Source organism: Phascolarctos cinereus, unplaced genomic scaffold, assembly GCF_003287225.1.
Source record: "Phascolarctos cinereus isolate Bilbo 61053 unplaced genomic scaffold, phaCin_HiC Scaffold_2;HRSCAF=192, whole genome shotgun sequence".
In the NCBI taxonomy this organism is placed as follows: Eukaryota; Metazoa; Chordata; class Mammalia; order Diprotodontia; family Phascolarctidae; genus Phascolarctos; species Phascolarctos cinereus.
Window position 1 is genome coordinate 59,551,151 of NW_027555625.1, and position 24,701 is coordinate 59,575,851.

Sequence of the window (24,701 nt, forward strand, 5' to 3'; positions counted from 1 at the left end):
AAACCCCAAACCATTGTAATAAATTTGAATAATCAAGCAAAACATATCCCTTTCTCCTGCTTATGTAGTTCCCCATCTCTCATGTTCACAAGATTTGGAGTAGGTCTACAGACCTAGCCTGACCTTATCATTTTGCAAATGAGGAAACTGAGACCAAAGAGAGGTCAATCGATGTGTCCCAAGTCACCCAAGTGGTAGCAGAGTCCAGATTTGAATCCATGTCTTCAGACTTTAAAATTGAGTGTTCTTCCCACCAAACAACTGTTCTATATGTTTTCCTGCCATGTGATCAGTCATTTCAGCCCACATTAGAAAACCCATATTTATGGTAAAATGTTAAGGGGTGAGATGTTGGGAGGGCCACAGGGGTCAGGAAGGAAAAACACATACTCCATAGCTGTTCCTCAATCAGAGTTTATTCCTCACCTAATAGTAAACTGTTTACATTGGCTAAAATACTGTACTGACATTTTGCGAAGTTCTACAGTTTAAATCTAGAGGCTTGAGGCTCCTAAGGGGAGAAGAGTAATCATATCCACCACAGCTACCATAAAGGCAGAGGACAGCTAGTTAGCAGCCTAAAGGGCCCGTGACCCTACTTTAGTCTCAGATACCAAAGGGGGAAATAGCACACCAATAAATAACTATATAAATGGATCTGTTAGGGAGCTGAGGCTGGGAGGGCAGCCCACGAAAGCACACGAAGGCTGAGTGATCATGCATGGTTTTTAAAGTGAAGGAAATGAATCATGGGCATTGATGGGAGATGGAAGTCTGGGTAGAAAGCAGCAGAGAAAGAGAGAAGGATGAGTTGTGGCTGTAGGAAGCTGGGAAGCAAGGGACCCTCGTGGGGCTGATGGGGATATAGCTGCTTTGTAGCTGGGCCAATGGTGGGTGCTCAGAGGGGCGGCTGCTGTCGAGAGGTGTACTGTCAGGGGGCGGATTGTGCTTCTTGATCTACAAAGATCTTGGTTGGTTCTGCCTCCTTCAAGGCCCCAAACTTTAGCCGGCCTTAAAGGAAACAGCCTCAAATACTCTGACAGTAACAGAGGGAGAGGGGAGCCCCAGGGTACAAAATAATGATGGGTACTGGGTATGGGGAGGGATTTTTTTCCTTCACTTCAAACAACAAGAAAATACATTCCTGTTTGGAAGTGTATTGAAAAGACAGCATTTATAACAAGATTCTTAGAAAAGACACACAGTTCTTTATAATGAGGGGCCAAGTCCCTGGCCTGACATTCTGAGTCCATTAGGAGGGCGGCATCAGTCTTGATTCAGTGTGCACCAAGCAGCTACAAAGGGAATAAAAAGGTGAGAAAACGTGACATTTGAATGGTGGCATCCTCATGCTCGCTGCCCCCAGGGAAAAGTGAAAGTTCGATAAAATTTATAACTTGGAAAGGACCTTTTGAGGTCACCTTGCCTCACTCCCACGGGAACTTCCATCAATGAGGATCGTGCCTGAGAATCTTAACATTAGAGTCCCTCCTTTGGGGACCAAGGCATCACCTTCAGAAGACCCCCTTTAAAATACTTATCTGTCAACCAAGAAGGGAAACATGTTTGCCACAAAGCGACGGTGATGCTCCCATCCCACACACAAACCCAGTGTCACTCATCCCAAGGCAGATGCAGAGAAGCAGGGTTTGAGAACAGCCTCACTGATCCATAGTTCTGATTTTTTTAAAGGGTTATCTACAGATTCAGAAATCTGAGTGCTCAGGTCAGGAAGGCTCAGAGGTCAAATCAATCCCCTTTCTGCAAAGATTTCTCAGCTTTTTTTCCTAGTCTTTGAATGAACATGTTCCAGTGATTGTCATTTTTTTTTTCATTTTCCTCATCTATATTGCTGTGTGTGACAGACTACAGCTACATTAATGATGTTTTGAATGGACAGTCCAAGCCATGCTCTCCCCATCCAAAGTCCTCTCCCCGGGTCCAAATGTCCTCTTGGCACCATTTCAGTCCTCTGGAGACTCCTGGTATTCCCTGTGGCCCAAGCATTTACCTGGCACTGGGATGCTGGAGACAGCTTCGGGCTGGGTCAGTGTATCCACCTTTACATGCCGAAAGGCTTTGCAGACTGGGCTTTGCAGGTGCCTGAAACCCAAGCAGAGATTGGAAGAGGGGAGGAGGGATGTAATTTAGCTTTTTAACACTTTTTAACACCCTTTATATGGACCCAAGGGTCTGAAGTCCTGAATAACACTTCCAGGAAGGGGCCTGGAAATCCAAGGGTCACCTATGGCTAGGCTCTGCCTCTGGCTTTCTGTGTGGTCTGGGAAAAATCACCTGGAATTAAAATCACTGAATACTAGAGCTAGAATGAGCTCCAAATATTCCCCTTATTTTGCAGACATAGGAACTGATACTCAGAGAGGGAAAATGATTACCCAAGGTTATACAGCTCATTAGGGTCAAAACCCAAGGCTCCTGATTCCCAGTCCTAAACCATTTCTATTTTTCCTCTCTCTCTCTTTCTCTCCTTTTGTCTCTCCCTCCCTATCTTTCCCCCTTTCCTTACCTCTTTGTTTCTCCCTCCCTCCTTCTCTTTCTCCCTCCCTCTCTGTCTCTCTCTCCATCTGTCTGTGTCTCAGCTAGAGCATTCCTCCCTCCTAGTCCTAATGAAGGATGAACAGTGTCCACAGGGCCCTCTTTCTTGCCTCCATGCTGTCTTCATTGAGGAAGATTGTTTGGGCGGGTTGGATGTCAAGGAGGAGAATTAAAAAGGGTTAAGCAGTAAAAAAAAAAAAAAGGGTGAGGCAATTAGGATTAAGTGACTCACCCCAAGTGGGCAAGTGGCACTTGCCCCATGGGAGGACCTAGATCTGTGGTCCTCCTTTCCATCCCATTTCACAGAATTCACTTCAGCCCCAGCCAGACCTTCAGCTGTTGCATGGCACTTGGGTGGATAGCCTGCTTTATTCACTTGTCTCTTATAATTTAGTGGGCCTTTTTATCTGGGTTCCTCTGGTCTCTTCCACCAGAACTGAGGGCAGAGACCATGGTTCTTATACACAGTACCTCACTGTTCAGTTATTTCTCATTCTTGGTGATCCTTTTTGGGGTTTTCTTGGCCAAGATACTGGAATAGATTGCCATTTCCTTCTCCAGCTCATTTTACAGATGAGGAAACTAAGGCAAACAGGGTTAAGTGGCTTGCCTAGGATCACACAGCTAGTAAGTGTCTGAGGCTGGATTTGAACTCATGAAGATGAGGCTTCCCGATTCCAAGCCTAGTGCTATGCGCACTATGGCACCACCTAGCTTGCCCCACTAGTGCTCAGCAAATAGCATTCATTTAAAGGGCTCTACTCTTTGCTGGCTTTTAAATACTTAGTGCCTGTCCTGCCCCACATTACCCAAATTACAACATGTAGTTAGTCGTTCAGGTCACACGTGCAGATGGAAAAGGAGGATTGTATACGAAGAGGTCAGTGGGGCTGGATTGCATTCAGGAATGTGCATGGTCCTTCCAGTGATCCTCAGCTGCTCCTGGTCACCAGAGCCCATCATTTCAACACTGATGCTCTTCTGGTGAGGTCATATGGCTGTGGGTGGTGAAACACTATGATCTCAGAAGACCCAACTCCCCAAGGCTTTGCATAGAAGACATGGGGTACATGTGAAGAAGCTGCCCGTTGGGAGAAATGGTGTCAGACACATCTGACCAGAAGAGTGGGCCAGCCAGATGGTGAAAGACAGGGATGCTGGCTGAGCAACCTAAATGCAGTGCCGGTGTTTGTGAGCCCTCAAAAGAGCTGGAGGAGGAGGCCTCCATCCACTTGGTGGAACCTCCATGAAGGGTTGTCCATAAGAACCAGACTGGAATCTGGTAGGATGAGAAAGTATGAATCAGTTGTCATCTGCATCAGGGGAGAGAGTGTCTACCCTCATAACACAGGTCCACTGTAGAGTTCAACATCCATCCTCCATCTTAAGAATCCTAATTTTAATTTAATTTATTCCTAATTTTAATATTTAATTTTAATTTCAGAGTCCTCATTTTTACAAATCTCTTCAGAAGCCTTTTATCACTCTGAGGCAGCCTGGTGTATGGCGTAGTAGGGGGAGAAAAACTGGATATTTAGTCAGGAGACTTGAGTTCAAATCCTGGGCTCTGCTGCTTACTCAGGGTTTCCCTCTCTGGGCCTCAGTTTCCTTATCTCTAAAATAGAAGGGTTAGAATTTCACTGGTACTTGTTAGCTGTGTGACCCTAGACAAATCATTTAATCTTGGTCTATTTCCTCATTTGTACAATGATGGAGTTGGACTACTGGACAGCTTCTGAGATGCGGATCCTAAGCTCTGTGTTGAGCTCTGTGAGGTGCTGGAGGTTGGGTGGATGGGGGATGGAAGAATGTGATGCCCCCCCCCCCACGGATGCTTCAGTTGCCCATCGATTAGCCTTTGACAGCTCCTGACATCCCTCATGGGGGCTGGACCACAGGGGGTCAGGTGTGGCTTCAGGTGCAGGGGCTAGGAAGGTTGTATACCGGGCTGTTATTGTTCAGTCATAGCTGACTCTTTGTGACTCCATTTGGCATTTTCTTGGCAAAGATGCTGGAGTGGTTCACCATTTCTTTTTCCAGCTCATTTCACAGATGAGGAAACTGGGGCAAACGGGGTAAAGTGGCTTGCCCAGGGTCACACAGCTAGGAAGTATCCAGGGCTGGATTTGAACTCAGTTCTTCTTGACTCCAGGCCTAATACTCTATCCATTGCACCACCTAACTGCCTTCATACCAGATCTAGGTTTGGGCTTTTTGCTGTCCCAGGAAGCTGTGCCTCAACAGTCCATCTGTGATTAAAGACAGCCTGAGGGGAAGGCGTCCTTTCCACAGTGACCCTCTACAGAGCAGGAGACATCTCAGCAAAGCCTTTTGGAGCAAAGAAGGCAGCTCTCAGGCCAAAACCGCCACATCTCCCCAGCACTGGCCACCTCATGACCTTAGAGATCATCTAATCCAGGGCTCTGAACTTGTTATATTACGTTATATCATGTCATATTATAATGATATAATATTGTGTTATAATACTATATACTGATATAATATTATGTTATTATATGAATATATCCTGATATTTATATTAATATATTATTATCTATTATATCACCATTTTTCAATGTTATTGGTTTCTTTTGTAATCCAGTTATTTTACATTATGCATTTAGAAACATGACTCTGAGAGGGGGTCCTCAGGCTTCCCCAGACTGCCAAAAGGGGCCAGGACACACACACACACACAGAAGTTAAGAAGCCCTATTCTAGCCTAAACCCTTCATTTTACAGATAAGGAAACTGAGATCTAAAGGAGAAGCGACTGGTGGTTAGTAAGCAGCATGGTCAGGATTAGCACTCAGACCTTTGGACTCCTGAGCCCGGTATTTATTCCTTCTATGACCCTGAGACAGGTGGGGAGCAGGTCCTGCCTGGATTCCTGCTCCTTTCCCTTTTCTGCCTGATCTTCCCCTGGGCACAAAACCAGATCTCTGAGCCCCACATCCCACCTTGGGCCTCGCTCTGGACGGTTTTGCCTGTCTCTCCTCAGCGCTTACAGCCCCTGGAGGTTCTGAATTGTGGGGGACATTTAGAAAACGCCTGTGTGTGAGACTCCCGGACAGTTAAAGACCTGAGTCTACTTATGCTCATGCAGCACAGTGTGCTTTTCGATGTCTTTATCTCATTTCATCATCTCACTCGAGTTAATAGAAGATGGGAACTTGGTCCCAGGTTCAAGTAGAAAAATTTTCATCAACAGGGATACTTAACTTAGCCCTGACTCCCCTAAAGCTTCCCATCTTATCTTATCTCAGCCATACACATTTCAAAGGGTGTGCAACGCTGGGCTCAGGATTTGGCTTCCTGGGGTGCCCGTCTGATGCCCGGGAACCCACTCAACCATTCTAAGGGAATGCTATTTTGGCTCAGACTTGAGGAAGGCAGGTGATGTGATTTCAGGGAAACTAAGTTCTCTAAGGCCTGGAAGAATATTAGAACCACCTCTCTGCTATGCAGGGGCCCAAGGACCATCTCTGGCTTTCCTCCTTTGGGACTCACCTGTTTGCTGCCTCTTCTGGAGAGAGCAAGAGAGCACTCCCTCCGCAGTGCCGTCTGTAGATAGACTTCACAGAGGCAGTGTTATAAGGAATATTTTGTAAAATGGGAAGGGGTCAGAATTGAAAAGCAGAAAATCACAGAAGGGCATAAATGAAGAGGAAGATCTGGCTGGAGGGAAAGCAGCTGAAGAAACTGGTTATACTGGAGAAAAGACACAGGGGAGGGACATGAGAGCTACCTTCCAATACTTGGAGGGGAGACAGGTCAAGAGAAATTGGCCCTGAAAGGCAGAGCCAAGAGCAGTGAAGAAAGCTGCAGAGAAACAGAGGATGCAAGGAGAAATCTCTGAAATGTTAGAGCCAGCCCCAAGCAGCCATGGCTGACTTGGGGGGGGGCAAGGGGCTCCCCTTAACTGGAAGTCTTCAGACAACTTGTTGGGAATGTTAAAGGGGGAGGGATTCTTGTTCAGGCACAACTCTGAGAGTCCATGATTCTGTGAGAGAAGGGAAAACAACTGGAGATTATTGTATGGATGGAAATCTGAGATTCTGACCATGGTCCCGGGAGGGAAGGGACCTTGAAGGGCCCCTCTTGTCTCACAGCCTCGAGTCACAAATGAGGAACCCGAACCCCAGGGAAGACAACATGCATATTGGGTAAACGCTTTTAGACGCTGGAACAAATCCTTTGGATTAACTAAGATGGCGCTGGATTGACTGGGGACAAGATTTGTTTGTATGGAGGATAACCATTGGCACCAAGCACCTAGCTTAAAGTCAGAAGACCTGGGTCTCTCATCTGGGAAATGCTTCACCAGTGAGGATCAAATGAGATAATATATGTAAAGCACTTGGCAAACCTTCTAGCCCTATAGAAATGACTGGCATCATCCATCCTACAACCCATTAAAATATGTGGGGAAAGTGAGAGGGGAGGAAGGTCAGAGACTTGTTTTAAATAAGCAGAGCCATCACCTCTCTGTTGGCAATAATAGTAATGATGAGATGCCTCAGAGCAGCTTCTACTACCAGCTCTGTGACCCAGGGTAAGTAACCACTGCTCTGAGCCTGCAAAATGGGGATAACACTTGCTCAATGATAATAATAATAATTGCTAGCGTTTACATAGTGCTTTAAGGTTCACAAAGCATGTTACAAATATTCTCTCATTCTGTTGTCACAACAGTCCTGGGAGGTAGGTGCTATTATTATCTTCTGAGGCGGACAGAGGTTAGGTGACTTGTCCAGGGTCACACAGCTATATGAGGAAGGATTCAAACTCGGATCTTCCTGACTCCAGGGGCTCTAGACCCATTAAATCCTCTAATTACCCAAAGCCTGGCAGGGCTGAGGTGGGCAAAGTACTTTGTAAGCCTTAAAGTGTGAAGGAAATGTGATTGCTATTAAGGATAAAGACCAGAACTGTGATTTCATTAGTATAGGGGACTTCTAGATGAGGAAATTCCCTTTACCGCTGCAGGTGAGTGCCTTTTCTACAACTTAGTCTTAGGGAGTTGTTTAGGGCAGTGAGAGGGTAAGTAACTTGACCAGGATCACACAGCCAGTATAGATCAGGGAGGTAGGATTGGAACCCAGGTCTTCCTGAGGCCCAGGGCCAGTTTTCTATTCACCAGACCTGAATGAATCTCATCACTATTATTGCCAACAGAGAGCTAGTGGCTCTGCTCATTAAAAAAAAAAAAACTCTCGCCTTCCCCCTCTCACTTTTCCCACATATTTTAATGGATTGTAGGATGGATAATGCCTAGCATTTCTATAGAGCTAGAATGTTTGCTAAGTGCTTTATATATATATATCATCTCATTGGTGAAGTAGATGCTATTATTTCCCCATTTCCCAGATGAGAGACCTGGCTGAGAGAGGATAAGGACTTACCCAGGGTCATCCAACTAAGGAAATGTCTGAGGCAAGTTTTGAACTCGGGTCTTCCTGACACCAAGCCCTTATCTATTGTGCCACCCAGCAGCCTCCAGGAAGATGGATGATATGGGGGTATCTTCCCATTCCTCCCTGGGGTCTGCGAGGCCTGACATTCCTTAGATACCAACAATTCTTGGTTTCTAGGAAGTCATCAGTGAAGAAGGAGCGGTGTCAGGTTCTTCAGGCCCCTGACTCTATCATCCCTGTGGGGCAAGGCTGTCCTCAGGTAATTACCGATCTTTCCCAACAGGACAGGATATTCTGGTTTCAAAAAACTGGTTCTCAAGCCTGAAGGGCTTCGATACTCTTAGATACTCTAAGAAATATCCCTCCTCCCTGGAGTGGTGTTTCCACTGTGGAGCGCTGAGTGCTGACGGCAAGATGGGTCTTAAATAACTCCCAAGGAAGGAAGGAAGGAAGGAAAGAAAGAAAGAAAAGAAAAAAGAAAGAGAAAGGAAGGAAGGAAGGAAGGAAGGAAGGAAGGAAGGAAGGAAGGAAGAAAAACCACAATTTTTCATAAAGGCAGCAGAATCAGCTGCACAACAAATCATCAAGGGAGGCTAGAGGTTGGTTTCCCTGGTCTGGGGAGTCTTCCTGAGCCGGCTCCCTGACACTCTGAGTCATCACGAGAAAATACTGGAAATTGACTTGGTCTTACCCCTTCCACTCCTCGTCAGTCTCCCAGAACTCATAGACAACAAAGGTGAAACCATCTGAGAGCCTCACAGCAGTGATGCTAGAAGAAGAGAGAAGGAAAGAGAGATGGGGGGGAGGAAGGGGTGGGGAGTCAGAGAGACAACAGAACTGAGATTAGAAGAGGTGAGTTCAAATCCTGGCTATCCCACTTGCAACCCTTGTTACCTTGGGAAAGTCACTTTCCTTTCTCTGAGCCTCAGTTTCTTCCTCTGTCAAATGAGCATGTTGGACTAGATCAAGTGTTGTTAACCTGGAGTCTGCGAACTTGTTTTTAAAAAATATTTTGGTAATTATATCTTGATATAATTAGTTTCCATTATAATCCTATGCATTTTATTTGATGCAGTTAAAAACATTCTGAGAAGGGGTCCCTAGGCGTCACCACGCTGGTACCCCAGGGGTCCATGACATGAAGAATGATTAAGAACCTCTGTACTAGATAATTGCTAAGGGTCTTTCCAACCCTAAGAAATTATCATCCTAGAGTGAGTGTTTGTGTGTGTGTGTGTATGTGGGGGGGGGGGAGAAGGGGAGAGAGAGAGAGAGAGAGGGACAGAGAGAGAGAGAGGGAGAGAGCAGGAGAGGGAGGGAAAAGGAGGGAGAAAGAGAGAGAGAGAGAGGGAGGGAGAGGGAGAGAGAGGGAGGGAGGGAGGGAGGGAGGGACAGGGAGAGAGAGAGAGAGAGAGAGAGAGAGAGAGAGAGAGAGAGAGAGAGAGAGAGGGAGGGAGGAGAGAGAGAGAGAGAGAGAGAGAGAGAGAGAGAGAGAGAGAGAGAGAGAGAGGGAGGGAGAGAGAGAGAGAGAGAGAGAGAGAGAGACAGAGAGAGAGAGAAAGACAGAGAGAGAGAGAGAGAGAGAGAGAGAGAGAGAGAGAGAGAGAGAGAGAGAGAGAGAGCGCCACAGCATACAACCACTGTGAACTCCAGAAACATGGAGGGTTCTGAGACCACAAATAGTTCTTAGCCTTAGGAAGGAAGGCAGGAAGGAAAAAAGGAAGGCAAGGCAGCAAGAAGGAAGGCAGGAAGGAAAGAAGAAGGAAGGTAGGAAGGAAAAAAGGCAGGAAAGGAGGGAAGGGAGGGAAGGAGAAAAGGAAGAAGGAAGGGAGGGAAGAAACAAGTACTCATTAAGCACCTACTATGTGCCATACACTATGATAAGTGCTTTACAAACACCAGCTCATACAGTCCTCACAACAGCTCTGGGAAGTAGGTGTTCTTATTATCTTCATTTTACAGTTGAAGAAACTAAGGCAAACAGCGCTTAAGTCACTTGCCCAGGATCACATAGTGCTTTCAATACAGGCCTTTGATGGATGTAAAATAAATAAATGAAGGCAACAGAGGTGGTAGAGGGAGTAGGCTTACACAATGCAGTACCATCTCCTGGCCAAACTGAACCCAAACCAATACATCTCCTCTCAGACATTAGTCTGAGGTATTCATTATCAGACTCACTAGTGTGTAAGACAAACAAAGGCAGAATAGTACCCAATGAGCACCTAGCCTAACCCACGGGGTTACAAGAAGTCACCCAAGCCTCTGCTAGAAGCCCCCTAATGAAAAGGAGCTGGTTTCCTCAGGTAGAGAGTGCCTTTCACTCAGTGATAACTCTAGTCATTAGGAAGTCTTTCCCTAGGGGCTAAGTCTAAGTCTCCTTCTCTTCCACTTGCCCTCATTCTCCTGGGTCTGCCCTCTGGGGTCAATCAGAACAAGCCCCATCCCTCTTCTCCATTATAGCCTTTCACATTCTTGAAGAGTGATATCCCACACATCCTGAGTCATTTCTTCTCCAGGCAAAACATCCCCATTTCCTTCAATAGATCTTCTTACAGCCCTTCTCCCTCTTGACCCTTCTCTGGAGGATCTCCAGCTCATGAATGCCCTTCCTAAAATGGGGTACTCAGAACTAAAAACATGACCTAACCAAGGCATATTAGACCATTACCCTCGTTATTTTGCACATTGCTTCTGCTAATGCAGACTCAGATTGTATTAGCCTTTGGGGGGGGGCAATAAACCATATCGTTGACTTATATCAAGTTTGCACTCAGCTAAAACCTTCATACCTTTTTTTTTTCCCAGATGAAACGCTACTTGGCCATACTTTCTTCATTTTGTACATGGAAAACTGATTTTTTGAACCTGAGCATAAGATTTACATTCGTCCCCATTAAGTATCATCTCATTAAATTTAGTCCAAGATTGGAACCTGTTGAAATCTTTTTGGATCCTGACTCTGCCATGCAAGTTGCCCTAGCTTTGGGTCATCAAATCTGCTTTCTTCTGGAAGCATTATCTCCTGAGGTTCCCTGTGAGAGTGTGCTGGTGTCACCAGGGATCTCCCTAGCCCTCTTCCAATGGTACATTGGCAGGGATTAGCTTATCCCGATAAGGTTAATAACCTCTTAATATGATTATGATGATGACTATTCTCATTTAGCACATCAAGGTTTACCAGATGCTTTCCTTACAACAGCTCTCTGAGGTAAAAGTAGTACTGTATGGCCTTGGAGTCAAGAGGACCTGAGTTCAAATCCAGCCTCAGACGCTTGACATTTACTAGCTGTGTGACCCTGGGCAAGTCACTTAACCCTGATTGCCTCACACCCCCAAAAAGTAGTACTATACCCATAATACAGATGAGGAAACTGAGGCTCAACAAATATTAAGTGATGCATTCATGGCTAGTAAGTGTCACAGGAAACATTTGAAACCAGATATCAACTCCATGTCACTTTAGCATTTTCCCCACTGTATCATAACATAGAATTATAGATCTTAGAACTAGAAAGAACTGGTAATAAGGTATGAAATTGAGAAGTTGTAGTGGGGAGGATGTGTGGAGCCAGAGAAAGAAAATGGCATTGGGGCACTTGATGGAGGGTGGAACTGGAAAACACTGGAGTCAGAAGATGAAGGCCATGACTATGGGTTGGAGGTTCATGGGGCTTTGATAAGCAGGTACCCTTTCAGCATTGCCCTTCTTCCAATCTCTAAGACCCCAGTCCTTTCTTCTGCCTCAGACACTTACCAGCTGTGTGACCCTGGGCAAGTCACTTAATCTCTGTCTGCTTCAGTTTCCTTAACTGTAGAATGGGGATAATAAAAACACTTAATCTCCCAGGGTTGTTGTGAGGATAAAATGAGATGATTATCTGTGAAGCAATTAGCTCAGTTCTCAGCACTTAATAAATGCTTAAGGTCCCTTCTGACCCTTCTAGACCCAGAGGACACCTACTCCTTCTCGGTCATCCCATCAGTCCTTTGGCAATAGCTAAGGAGCTAGGGTTGGCGCATTTACTAGGACATGCCAATCACGGTTTGCTCAAATCTCTGCATGTATGACCAGTGAGGGGACCCTAGATTTCATGTCTTTCCCTCTGAGGAGGCAGTGTTTCCTAGAAGGCGCAACACACCTCTGCTCCCTCCCTCCCTCCCAATAAATCCAGTGGGACTTACTGAAAGCAGTGGCTGTCCTCAGCTGTACTCCTCAGGTACTGCCTCAGGGAACTCAGAAACTCCCCAAGGTGCTCCCGCGACACCACCATCTCTTGTCTCACCAGCAGTAGATACTGAGGGAAGAGAAAGGATATAGCTGAGCAGCCAACTCCCAGGACATAGCTCTCAAACCATGACTTTGCTCCTTACTCTCTGTGTTACTTCAGGAAAATTATGTAACCACTCTGGGCCTCAGTTTCCTCATCTGTAAAATGAGAAAGTTGGACTAGCCCAAGGTTTTTTACCGTGTTTGTGCTATGGCCCCCTTTGGCAGCCTGGTCAGGCCAATGGACCCCTTCTCAGAATAATGCTTCATATGAATAATATGAAATACATACGATTACAAAAGGAAGCCAATCGTATTAGAATGCAGTTATCAAAATATTTTTAAAAACCAGCTCATGGACTCTAGGTTAAGAACCCCTGGACTAGATGGTCTCTTAGTTTTCTTCTAGCTCTGAACCTTATGAAGACCCCTCCTCAGGGTGATGTTTGCCCCATTCTACCCAGGCTCTGTGACTGTACTTCTCCCTTGCTGCAGCCATGAAGAGAGTCCTTTCCAATGTATGGGGGCAATCAAATCCTTGGGTGGACTGCCATTTTGTACCCCTGGATGTCTTGCATTCATTGGACCAAGCATCAAATTTCAGTCTTCTAACAACCATTGATGTTCATTTTATAAGGTCCTCACTTCAGAGAAATTCTCTGCCCTGAGCTGAGAGTTCCAATCAGCAGTGGGCGGTGGGGTCACCCTCGGAGAAGTGGATAGACAGAGAAAACCCAGTGGGGATGGGTACTCACAGTGCACGCCGTGCTGTTTCCATCTGAGAGACGCTGATGCAGATCAAACCAGAGGGTCTGGAATCAATCAAAACAGGAGTCAGTTCAATCGACACGTATTAAGCATGCAGTGCCAATCCCAGCATCGGGGGCTGCTGCAGGAGATTCAGAATTTAAATAAGACGCCGTCTCTGCCAACATGAAGCATATCATCCAGGAGACCCAGTGAGGGCTCACAAAGCACTCTGTATACATTATCTCTGTCAGGCTGATGGTGCCTCTCCCTTGGAGACCCCGATGAGCGAGATGCTTTGCCTTGCCCAATGTTATACATTTAGTAAGAGGCAGATCTGGGATTTGAACCCAGGTCCTTTGTTTTGCTTTTCTGCTAGGACTACTTTCTACCTCCAAAGAGGCCTAGGAAGTTCAGTCCCCCTTGGGGAGGTCTGTTGGGCCATCTGGGGCCTCCTACCAAATGGGTCCAGAGTTAGACAGGGGACCAAGGCTGAAGGGACTGATCCCCAGTGGACTCGGGAAGCCTTGGACCTTTGAGGATGATGCTGATGACATGATGATATCTCAGAAGTGTCTATTTCACAGATGACGTGTTGCTAGAGGAGTCACTGGGAAAGCCAGTTAACCTAATGCACATTCCATTGTTTCCCTTCTCTGAGTACTTAAAGCTCTGCTACCTGGGAACATGGGCCCCTGATCAATCAATTAACCACCAAGTCTAGTATGTGCCAGACACCATGCTAGGTACTGAGGATACAAGGACAGAAATGAAGTGCCTCCTGGCCTCGAGGGGCTTAACCCTGTCTTCAGTTTCCAGAACTCAGGGACGAGCAGACTCTAGGTCTTGGAATGGGTCACCCTGAGCTATTTCCAATACATGAATTTCAGGCACAATGTCTGTGTTTCCTGCCCTCCAGGCTCTGGCCCTGCTCTCCCCTTGGACCCTGTTGGCCTCCACCTGTCTGCCTCCTACCCGGTCAAAGGCCAGGGGTTCAGCCAAAGCAACGGATGTTCCCCCTTGAGTCTGACGCCCAGATTAAATCAGGAATCCGACCAATCAAGTTGCCCAGCCCTGTTCATCAGGACAAAAGCGTGTGCTTGTGTGCCAGGCCTGGAGCGAGATGGCCAGGAGCAGATGGTCTGTGTCACATCCTCATGGATAGACAGATCACAGAATGTCAGAGCTGAGAAAGCGCCCTTACAACAAAATGTCAGAGCTAGAAAGGTCCCCACAACAAAGACCGTTAGAACTGGAACGGTCCTTAAATTAGTGGGCATCAGAGCTGGAGGGATCCTTAGATCATAGCATGAGAGCTGAAAGGGCCCTTAGAATGTGAAATGTCAGAGCTGGGAGGTCCCTGGGAACAAAGAATGTGAATAGAGTATTGGACCTGGGTTTAAATCCAGCCTTGGACACTCAACAGCTGTGTGACCCTGGGCAAGTCACTTACCAAACTGTCTGCCTCAATTTCCTCAACTGTAAAAGGGGGATAACGACAGCATCTACCTCCATAGGTTGCTTGTGAAAATCAAATGAGATGATATTTGCAAAGCACTTGGCACAGTGCCTGGCACACAGTAGCTGCCTGCTTCCTTCCTTCTAGCTATAAATCTCCCATGTTAGAGCTGCAATGTCCTTAGCACACAGAATGTCAGGGCAGGAAGGGACCTTGGAGATCATCTCGTCCATCCCCGATATTTTCTAGGGTAAAACTATGGGTGCAAAACGGCTTTAAAGTCACAGCAGAAGCAAGGGATAGAGCTGGGCTGAGAATCCAGGGCTCCTGAGCAATCTTCAATTAATTTGTAATTTCAAGTTAGTGGTTGGGAAGGGGCAGAAGAGCAAGGTAGGAGCATAAAAATGATTGTTATAATTACAATCATAACTCATGACAATCATAATTGACATTTCTCTAGTGCCTTCTGTGCATATTCTCATCTCAATCCAGCCCAGCCTCCACCATGGTCCCCTGGTCTCAGCTGTAGGAGGAGGTGGGCCATAGCGGGGGGTACATACCCAGCCTGGCTATGGGACCCTGCAGTGTGGTCCTATCGGGATGGACCCAGGCCTCCCCAGGGGGAATTCCCCTGAAGATCCAGATAGAGGTGGAGGCATTGAGCGGGATAATAACATAATCTTCCTACAATCTCACTTTCAATGGGCCACTCATCCATTCAAAAACCATTTTACAGTGGCCTTATCCTTCTTTGGCTCTCTGGTTTTTTGCTTGTTTATTTGCTTTTCACTGGATCTGGGCATTTTCTCCCCTATACCCCATGCTTAAGATGCCCTCCCTCTTCAACTCTGCCTACTGGCCTCCCTGGCTTCCTTTAATCACAGCCCTATCTTTTACTGGAAGCCTTTCCCAAACCCTTTGTGTTCCAATACCTTCCCCCTGAGAATTAGCTCCTATTTATCCTGTCTCAAGGGCAGCTGGGTGGCATAGTGTTTAGACAACAGGGTCTAGAGTCAGGAAAATCTGAGTTCAAATATGACTCCAGACACTCACTAGCTGGGTGACCCTGGACAAGCCACTTTCACCTTGTTTGCCTTAGTTTCATCATCTGTAAAATGATCTGGAGAAGGAAATGGCAAACCACTCCAGCATCTCTGTCAAATGGGGTCATAAAGATTTGCACACAACTGAACAACAAAATTAATCTTATCCATAGCTTGCTTTGTAAATATTTGTTTGCATGTTATCTTTCCCACTAGACTGTAAGCTCCTTTAGGGCAGGGATTGGGTTTTCTTTTGCCTTTTTTTGTATCTTCAGAGCTTAGCACAGTGCCTAGCACACAGTAGGTGCTTAATAAATGCTTATTGATACTGGGCAAGTCACCTAACCTCGACTGCCTTGCAAAAAAATAAAAATAAATGCTTATTTATCTGTGATTCTATTGGTGGGTGAAGGGATGGAATTCTGTACCTTCTCCATAATTTGTAGTCTTACTGAATTACCAAGTGCACTAAGAGGGTCATCCAGGGTCACGAAGTCAAGAATGTGCCAGTCAGCACTTGAACCCAGGTCTTCTCGGTTCTGAGGCCAGCCTGCTATCCATTATATCATGCTGCCTCTCATGCTCTGCATTCTTTGTATGATAAAGACCAAACCCAGTATGGCATTCAAGGTCCTCCCAATCTGGTGTCCTACTGCTCTGGCCTCATCTTCCATTATTCTCCTACAAAAGCTCTCTACTCTAGCCAGACCAGTGTTCTCATTACAAAACACCTCCACCTGGATGCTTTTGCTTACTGTATTCCTCTTCCCTACTACGTCTCTTTCTCTCTTCTGCCCCACTCCCTCCTTTACCTTTGTTCCCAGGTGTTATACATCCTTCACAGCTGAGCCCAAGTGCCATCTCCTCTAGGCAGACTTCCTGGAACACAGCCAGGGCATAATTATTTCTCCTTCCTCTGAAGTCTCTGTCTGTTGGAACATCCTCTTCTCTGGCTGCATGTCAATCTCAGCCTTCTCTCTCTCTCCCTCCACTGCCCCTCTGTCTCTTTCTGTCTATATCTGTCTATTGTCCTTCCCTCTTCCTTCCTATCCTTCCCTTCTCTCCCTTCTCGTAAGCTAATCGGTACTAACTCTTTTGTCTGACGGTGATGGGTTAGCAGAACTTAATGTCAGTTTCACCAAACTTAGCCACTGCTAAATTTGCCTCTCTTACCCCTCCCTACCCGCCCCCCCCATCCAAATGTGTGTCTTGCATATGACTGTGATGGAGTATTATCGTGCTGTGGGAAATGACAAGGGGGGTGGTTTCATAAAAACATAGCAAGACCTCTATGAACTGATGCAAAGTGAAGTGAGAAGAACCAGGAGATCACCGTGCACAGTAATAACAATGTTGTAATGATGGTCAACTATGAAAGACTTAGATACTCTGGTCAATACAATGATCCAAGACACTTCCAAAGGACTCATGATGGAAAACTGCGGTCGACCTCTAAAGAGAGAACTGACGAACTCTGAATGAAGAGTGAAGTATAGTATTTTCTCACTTAGTTTTTCTTTTTTTTTTTTGAAATATGCTAATACGGAAATATGTTTGGTATGATTTCACATGTATAACTGATATCCTATTGCTTGTCTTCTCAGTGGGTGGGAAAGGGGGTAGGAGGGAGGGAGAGAATTTGGAACTCAAAATTTAAAAAGAAAAGAATGTCATAAATAATAATTTTTTTAAAACTTATGAATGAATGCAAAGAAAGAGGGGGAAAAAAAGTGCGTGCCTTGAATGAAGTTCTATATTATCTCAGTAGAAGTGCTGACTTGGATTCAGGGGACCTGGTTCAAGTCCTGACTCCATTATTTAGGATACCAAAGCACCTGAGCCCCACTGCTCTGGTTTATTTCCAACACCCCCAAACAATGAGTTAGCCAGGGCAACTTATGGGCTGTTCCTTGTCTTCGGTGTGGTTCAGTTTCTTCACCTGAAAAATGGAGGGTCTGGACTACAGGATTTCTAAGCTCTACTTCCATGGCCATAGGCTGCCTGAGATTACATTACCTTTTTATGTAGACAGGCAAACTCTACCTGACCCTGCTAGTCAGTTCTGTGGAAACACAATGTGAGGCAAAATAACATTACTGGGATACTTAACCCTGTAAGAGCAATGCCATAAATTAGGAGAAAGTGCTTTGGAGTGGCCAAAATTCAGGCGATAAAAAGCTAAATTAGATCTTTCAGGATCTAATATGATTTAATCTTTGTAACACTGATACAATCTGAGGAGCTGAGGAAAGGCTGAACCCAGTGCCCGGTCCATGACCCTGTCTTCTGTCCTCTCTTTTCCACTTTCCCTCCTGAACATAACCCGCCCCCCAAGCCCTGAGTTTGTCTTCAGTTCCCCCCCCCTCCTCTCTACATCGCTGCTACAAGCTGGACTTTTCTTCCCTCAAAGATCAGCATACCTTTCTTTAGAGGACTGCCAGGCTGTAAGAGATCATAAAATGGCAGACCTGAAGCCCAAGAAATTGTGACTTGACCAAGATCACAGTGAGCGGCTGCTCAGTGGCAAACCCAAGCCCTCTGACTACGTCCGGTGGTCCTTCCATTACATCTCTGATGCCTCTCCAGGGCAATTAGGGATGAGTTGTGTTCTAGCCCTGCAATGTGAGGGAAAGGAAAGGAAAGAAGGACAGATGTTCATGGCTGTGAGGGGCTGTGCCAGGTAGGAGCTAGGGTTGATGAATGGTGGCTCTGTGGTCTTCTCAGGGGGCACCAGGGCAGTTGCTTCTGTGGCCCAGAGGCAGCTCTGGGAGGCTCTACTTTCTGGAAGTCTGGTTTGAAGAAACTGGGAGGCATCTAGGCATTTAGAAGTAGGTAGAACCCTAGGCCTTGTCAAGAAAATCTGAGTTCAAACTGAATATAATACTTCAGGGGGAAATGGACATTTAATGAAATAGAGAACTTTCAAGCATTCCTAATTAAAAGACCAGAGCTGAATAAAAAAAAATTGATATCCAAATACAGGACTCAAGGGAAACATAAAAAAAAGTAAGAAAGAAACAAGAAAGGGAAAACAAGAGATTCAATAAGGTTAAACTGTTTATATTTCTACATGGCAAGACAATATTTGTTACTCTTAAGAACTTTATTACTATAAGGGCAATTAGAGGGAGTATATATAGACAGAGGGTATGGATATAAGGTGACTTTGATGGGATGATGTCCCCCAAAAAAACAAAATAAAGGGGTGAAAAAGAAGATTGCATTGGAAGGAGGGGGGGGATAGAATAGGGTAAATTATCTCACATAAAAGAGGCATGAAAGAGCTATTATGATGGAGGGGAAGTGGCAGGCAAAGCTTAAACCTTACTCTCATCAGAACTGGCTCAAAAAGGGAATAACATATACACTCAGTAGGATACAGGAATCTATCTTGCAATATAAGGAAGTAAAAAGGGACTGGGAAAATAGAAGGGGGGGGCTAACAGAAGGAGGGGTGGGTTGTTGGAGGCAATGAACAGAAGAAAATCTGAGTTTGAATCCTGCCTTGGACACTCACTAGGAATGTAACCCTGGCCAAGGCACTTAACCTCTGTCTGCCTCAGTTTCCCCATCTGTAAAATGGGGATAGAATAGCATCTCCCTCCCAGGGTTGTTGCGAGGATTAAATGAGATAGCATACAAAGTGCTTTGCAAACTTTAAAGTGACATGTTAGTGATGGCAATGATGGTGATGCTAGGCCAGAGGATGCACCTGAGCGAGCATTTGCCAGTGAGCTAAGGAAGTGGGGGATGGGAGGGGGTGGGTCCAGCTGCTGCCCCAACCAGTCACAGGCCAGCCTGACAGCTGGGCCCACCCTGCCACGGGGTGAGGTGGGGGTGGGGGGCACAAGAGAAGGAAAACAAATCAAAGATAATGAGGAGGCTCAGCCCGAGAGCCTGTCATCTCTGAAGAGCCCTGGTTGTTAGGACGACCAGCATTCTAATAATAGACTCTAAGAGCCTCCCCTCCTGAGCTGCCCCAAGTTGTTATGACAACCTGGGCTGTCTGGTCCTGCTGAGCACCGCCTGCCGGGGCCAGGGATGCAGCGCTGGGGATGCAGGGATGGGGATGGGGGGCTGGCTCTGGTTCTGGCCTCCTCTAAACTGATCCAAGACTGCTCCCACCCAGCGGCCGGCCTCTCACAGTCCTAGACCATCTATGGACCCTCACCAGGTTTCCACATCTATGTCCTCACACCAGCCTTCCCGTCACACCACCCTCCATGTCTGGCCGTTTGTGGTTTGTAAGATGCAGACCTATCCATGGTCTAAGGGGCAGGGGGCAAACAGGGGGCACAGTGCTGAACATGGAGTCGGGAAGAGCTGAGTTCAAATCCTGCCTTGCTGTGTGACCTTGGGCAAGTCACTTAACCTCTGTTTGCCTCAGTAAAATGTGCTGGATCTGATAGCCTCTGGGGACAAGTCGCTTAACCCTGTTTGCCTCAGTTTCCTCCTCTGGTAAATGAACTGAAGAAGGAAATGGCAAACTATTCCCAGTATCTTTGCTGAGAAAATCCCAAATGGGGTCACATGGACAACAACTGAAAAATGCTTGACCTGAAAGGCCCACTCTAGCTCTGAATCAGTTATTTTCCAGGTACCTCACTCTGCTCAGTGGTTCCAAGAGAGGCTTTTCAGGGCTCCAGGCCCAGTTCTCCCCCTCCCTACAAAAAGCAATCACAGGATCTGCTTCCTGATTGGTCCAGTCTGGCACCCTTAATCAATCATTAATCATGATAAAATGCCAATAACTCAGCAGCTCCCCTGTCTGCATCTAGAAATAAATATAGGCTAGCGTTCTTTCCCTGGCTCTTGGCTGGCATAGCCCAGAGAAATAAGTCCTGGACAAGGATTTAGGAGCTAATTACTCGTCCAACCCTGAGCATGTGTACCTCCCTCTCTGGGCCTCAATTTCCCCCTCTGTAAAATGAAGGAATTGGATTAGATGACTCCTGGATGGTCCCTCCATCCATATGATTCTCAGGCATTTTACTGCAACCTCAGTTTTCCTCATCAGCAAAATGGGAATAATAACATTCGTACTACCTACACCAGGTGGTCTTTGCAAGGAAAGTATTTTGTAAATCATGAAATGCCACAGAAATGAGAATAACGATAGCTGGCATTTGTACTTTAAGGTTTGCAAAACACATTACAAATGTTATCTTCACAACAGCTCTGAGAGGGAAGTGCTATTACGATCCCCATTTTACAGGTGAGGAAACTGAGGCAAATAGGGGTGAAATGACTTGCCTAGGGTCATGCAGCTAGTAAGTGTATGAGGCAGGATTTGAACTCAGGTCTTCCTGACTGTGTCTAGTGCTCTATTCACTGATATACCTCACTAGGTTTCAGAGCTTGGATCACTGGGATCCTGCTCCAGGTCCTGCTCCTAACTCACTGCGTGGGAATCGATAAGTCCTTTAACCTCTGAGTTCCTCCATCCATCAAATGGAAAATCAATAACTCATTCCTGCCCTGGCTATCTCATTGTGGGGGTGTTGGAGAGCCCAGATTAGATCAATGGTTTTCAGCTGCTTTGGAGTGAATGATGGTCTCTGGGGCTTCCGAGGAGCGTCCCCCCAATAGGTCCTGTTACCCTGGCTCAGGGGGCAGAAGCCCAATTTTTGCAGACACTGTGCGGGTGTCCCTTGAGACTCAGGTGCTGAACGTGCTCTGGGTCATCATCAGTCTCACGCCTTGTCCAGATAGCTTCCTCCCCAGTTCCCTCTGGCTTGTTCAAGGCCCTTCAGGAGGACTGCACTGATGACATTTACAAGGCAGTTGATAAACAGGCTTCCTCTCTCTCCTTCCTCTCTTTCTCCCCCCTCTCCCCTTCCCTCTTCTCTCTCTCTATTCTTTTCTCTCTCCCTCTGCTTCCCTCCCTCCCTCCCTCCTTTCTTCTCTCTCTCTCTTCTCCTCTCTTTCTCTCTTTCTCTCTGTGTCTCTCTCTGTGTCTCTGTCTCTCTCTCTCCTTCCCTCCCTCTCTCCTTTTCTCTCTCTCTGCTTCCCTCCCTCCCTTCCTTCTTCTCTCTCTCTCCACTCTGTCTCTCTCCTCCTCCCTCTTCTCTTTCTGTTTCTCTCCTTCTCTCTGTCTCTGTCTCTCTCTGTGTCTCTGTCTCTCTCTCTCTCCCCTCTTTCATCCCTCTCTCTTTCTCTCACCATCCCTCTCCTTCTCTTCTCCCAATCTCCCTCCTCCACTCCAAAGACCCATTGAAATAAATCAAACATGGGAACAGATTGGCTCACTATGCAGCTATAGCAAGAGAGGCCAGTGTGTGCCTGACACCCCTAGACAGGGGATGGGACACCAAAGCAGGAATATTTCTCTTCCTTTGGATAAAAGCATACTGCAGGGGCAGGGATGCTGTGGGTAGGTCTGGGCTTGGCCCCTCGGACAGGCAAAGGGGGATATCACATTCTGTCTCTTCCTAGAATTGCCTACAGACGGGTTTCCTCTCCCTAAGGACTAAGGGTCCCTTAAGGGAGGAAGGACATCTTCTTCCCAGCACCCAGCTGTGATTTTAATCATAAAATGTTAGGACTCAGAGTTGGAGGGACCTCGGAGGGCATCTGGTCCAAGCCATGCTTGAAACAGGCATCCCTTTCCACACCATCCTGGAACAAATGTTCAGAGAGAGGGAGGGAGGGAGGAGGGAGGAGGCAGCCCAGGACAAACACAGGGTGGAGGACAGCTTTGGAGGACAAAGTCAGAGAAGTCTTGCTTTATTAAACTTTACCGGTCTGCTGTTGTACTAATGAGTTATTTATTTTTAATAAAAAAGGGCCTCACACGCATCCCTCTGTTAACCATATTCACAGCTTGAAACTGGGAGTTAGGCCATGAAATATCAAGGCTCCAACCACCCCTTGGTTAAAGTGCATCTTAATTGAAATTTTAGTTCTTGGGGTGAGGGAGGTGGTGGCATAAATAAACCCCTTGAAAGCTGAATTTCTGAATTTATAGCTGTGATGACTGTGAGGGCCGGGAAGCCTCCATGGGGCTGGGGCCTCCAGCAACACCACTAGGGCTCTGGAGCAGGCCTGGAGACTACAGCTGGGAGGTGGAAGAAGGGAGAGGCTGGGGACCCAACACTAGGCCTTCCTTACCTTATTCTCCAGCCTCTCTATCAGCTCGGCTAAGCGGCTGATCTGTGCTTCCAGCCCCTCCTCCTTGGTGTCTGGGGAACCTTAGTGGGAAAAGCCAAAGAGTTCATTAAGAGGACTCCAGGACCCTGGGGAGCCATGAAGGGTGGTATAAGGGAGGAGGAGCTAGCAGTGAGCTAAGGATGAGTGGGCCCAGACTGGACCTGGAGGCTTCTCCCCAGACATGCATCTGCAGTGCTGACCCCCCTGCCTGGATGCTCTCCTTCATTACCTCTGCCTCCTCTCTGCCTTGGCTTCTTTCCAGACTCCCACCTCCTGTGGGAGGCCTATGATGGTCACCCTCATTACTAGTACCTTCACTTTGAGATTGCCTTCCAATTTACTTTGTATGTATCTGGCATGTACATAGACGTTGTCTCCATCAGAATGTCAGGTACTTTGGGGCAGGGACTGTGCCTTATAGGTACCCCCAATGCTTAGCACAGTGCTTGGCATCTAGTGAACACTTAATAAATTCTTATTAACTGGTTGACATACCCCCTCCTGAATGCTGGTGACTCCCACCCCCCGCCCCCATGTCTTGGGAATATTCCATTTCAGGATTCTGCTCTAGGATGGATCTATCCTGGGGGAGAGCTTCCCTGGGCCCCTTCAACTCCCAAGCTCCCTACCTCCATACCGAAGGTCCTGCCATGGTCCAAGCCCCATTGATGTGACAATCTAGGTACCTCCCATAACAGAGTGGCCCTCTAAGGGGCCCCGAGTGAACACTCCCCTCCCCCCAGGTTCCACTCACCAGACGGAAAGCTCTTCCCCGGCTCTGCAGATGAGAGTCTGTGATTGGGGGCGTAGCGGGGAGCCGGGTTGCCGTACCATGTATCCACCACACCTTGGCTGGCCTTGTTGGGGTTCTGCCTATAGACAAAGCACAGTATAAAAAATACATGGTGATGTCAGATTCCTGACACATGGGGCTGTTTTGACACTGGTCTCATCTTTTGAAGGCTGGGGGGATGGATGCAGCACTGATCTCCTATCACACACTGGGAGAGCTAGGCTTTCTCCAGTTATCCAAGAGGAGATACGCCAGTCCCTCCCTTCAATAGAGATGGTTCTCTAGGCTCCAGCTTCTTCCAGCACAAAGGTTTCCAGTTCATTTGTATTCTAGCTTCTCTAGGCATGCTTGGAGCACTGAACCTGGTGTCAGGAAGACCTGGGTTCAAATTCTGCTTCAGACATGCAGTAGCTATGTGACTCTGGGCTAGTTATTCAATGTCTCTGAAACTCAGTTTCATCTGTAAACTGGGGATAATAAGACCTATAGTACCTAGCTCATAAAATTATTATTAGGAGGAAATAAGATAATGGATGCAAAGCCTCAGTGTTTTCTATCCATAATCAGCTCATAGGATTACTATCGTTCAGGCGGCCTGCCAAAGCTCCCGGCTTCTCTCCCTCACTGACACCCTCTCACCATGGTCACTGTGGCCCCCACCTGCCACAATCCTAACCCTTGTCTCCACCCCTGAGGGAAATGATGAACCTTGATTTGGGGGTGACAGTGAGGGAAAGGGCTTTAAGCCCTGGGCTCAGTTTTGAGAGACCTGATCTCTCTCATTTCTTCAACCCCGTCAGCTGTTGTGGGAGGTCCCCAGTCCAAGAATAGGGTCAAAACCAGGCTTCCTTAGGAATCAGTTTGTAAGGGACAGCTAGGTGGTATGGTGGATAGAACACTGGCCCTGGAGTCAGGAGGACCTGAGTTCAAATCCAGTCTCAGAGCAGACACTTACTAGCTGTGTGACTCTGGGCAAGTCACTTAACCTCTGTTGCCTCACCAAAAAAAAAAAATAATAATAAATCAATTTGTACTGGAGACAGGGCCAGGGCTCCTCCCACCTCACCCTCCCATGATATTGGACTTCAGCAAGGTCAAACCTAAGGAATTCTGGTCCCTATTCCCTTTTCTACATGAAAACACAGACATACAACAAATACCCACATATATGAATACACACATATTTCCTCCCATTAGACCGTGGGCTCCTTGAAAGCAGAGACAGCTCTTAGTAATGGGACATGTTGTTCAGTCATTTTTCAGTCAT

The 24,701-nt window shown here is 46.8% G+C and overlaps 1 protein-coding gene across 1 annotated transcript in view; it reads right to left on the reverse strand.

Annotated features, from left to right (window-relative positions):
- Positions 1-398: 398 nt before the first annotated feature.
- Positions 399-24,701, reverse strand: part of NECAB2 (N-terminal EF-hand calcium binding protein 2) — a 51,566-nt gene continuing 27,263 nt past the window's right edge. Inside the window, exons 7-13 of the mRNA XM_020989270.1 lie at positions 23,396-23,514; positions 22,603-22,682; positions 12,999-13,055; positions 12,159-12,271; positions 8,665-8,742; positions 2,012-2,103; positions 399-1,295 (exon numbers count right to left, since the gene is read on the reverse strand). Coding sequence (XP_020844929.1) covers positions 1,267-1,295; positions 2,012-2,103; positions 8,665-8,742; positions 12,159-12,271; positions 12,999-13,055; positions 22,603-22,682; positions 23,396-23,514 — 568 coding nt within the window. The 3' untranslated portion in view covers positions 399-1,266. The remainder of the gene's footprint in view (positions 1,296-2,011; positions 2,104-8,664; positions 8,743-12,158; positions 12,272-12,998; positions 13,056-22,602; positions 22,683-23,395; positions 23,515-24,701) is intronic.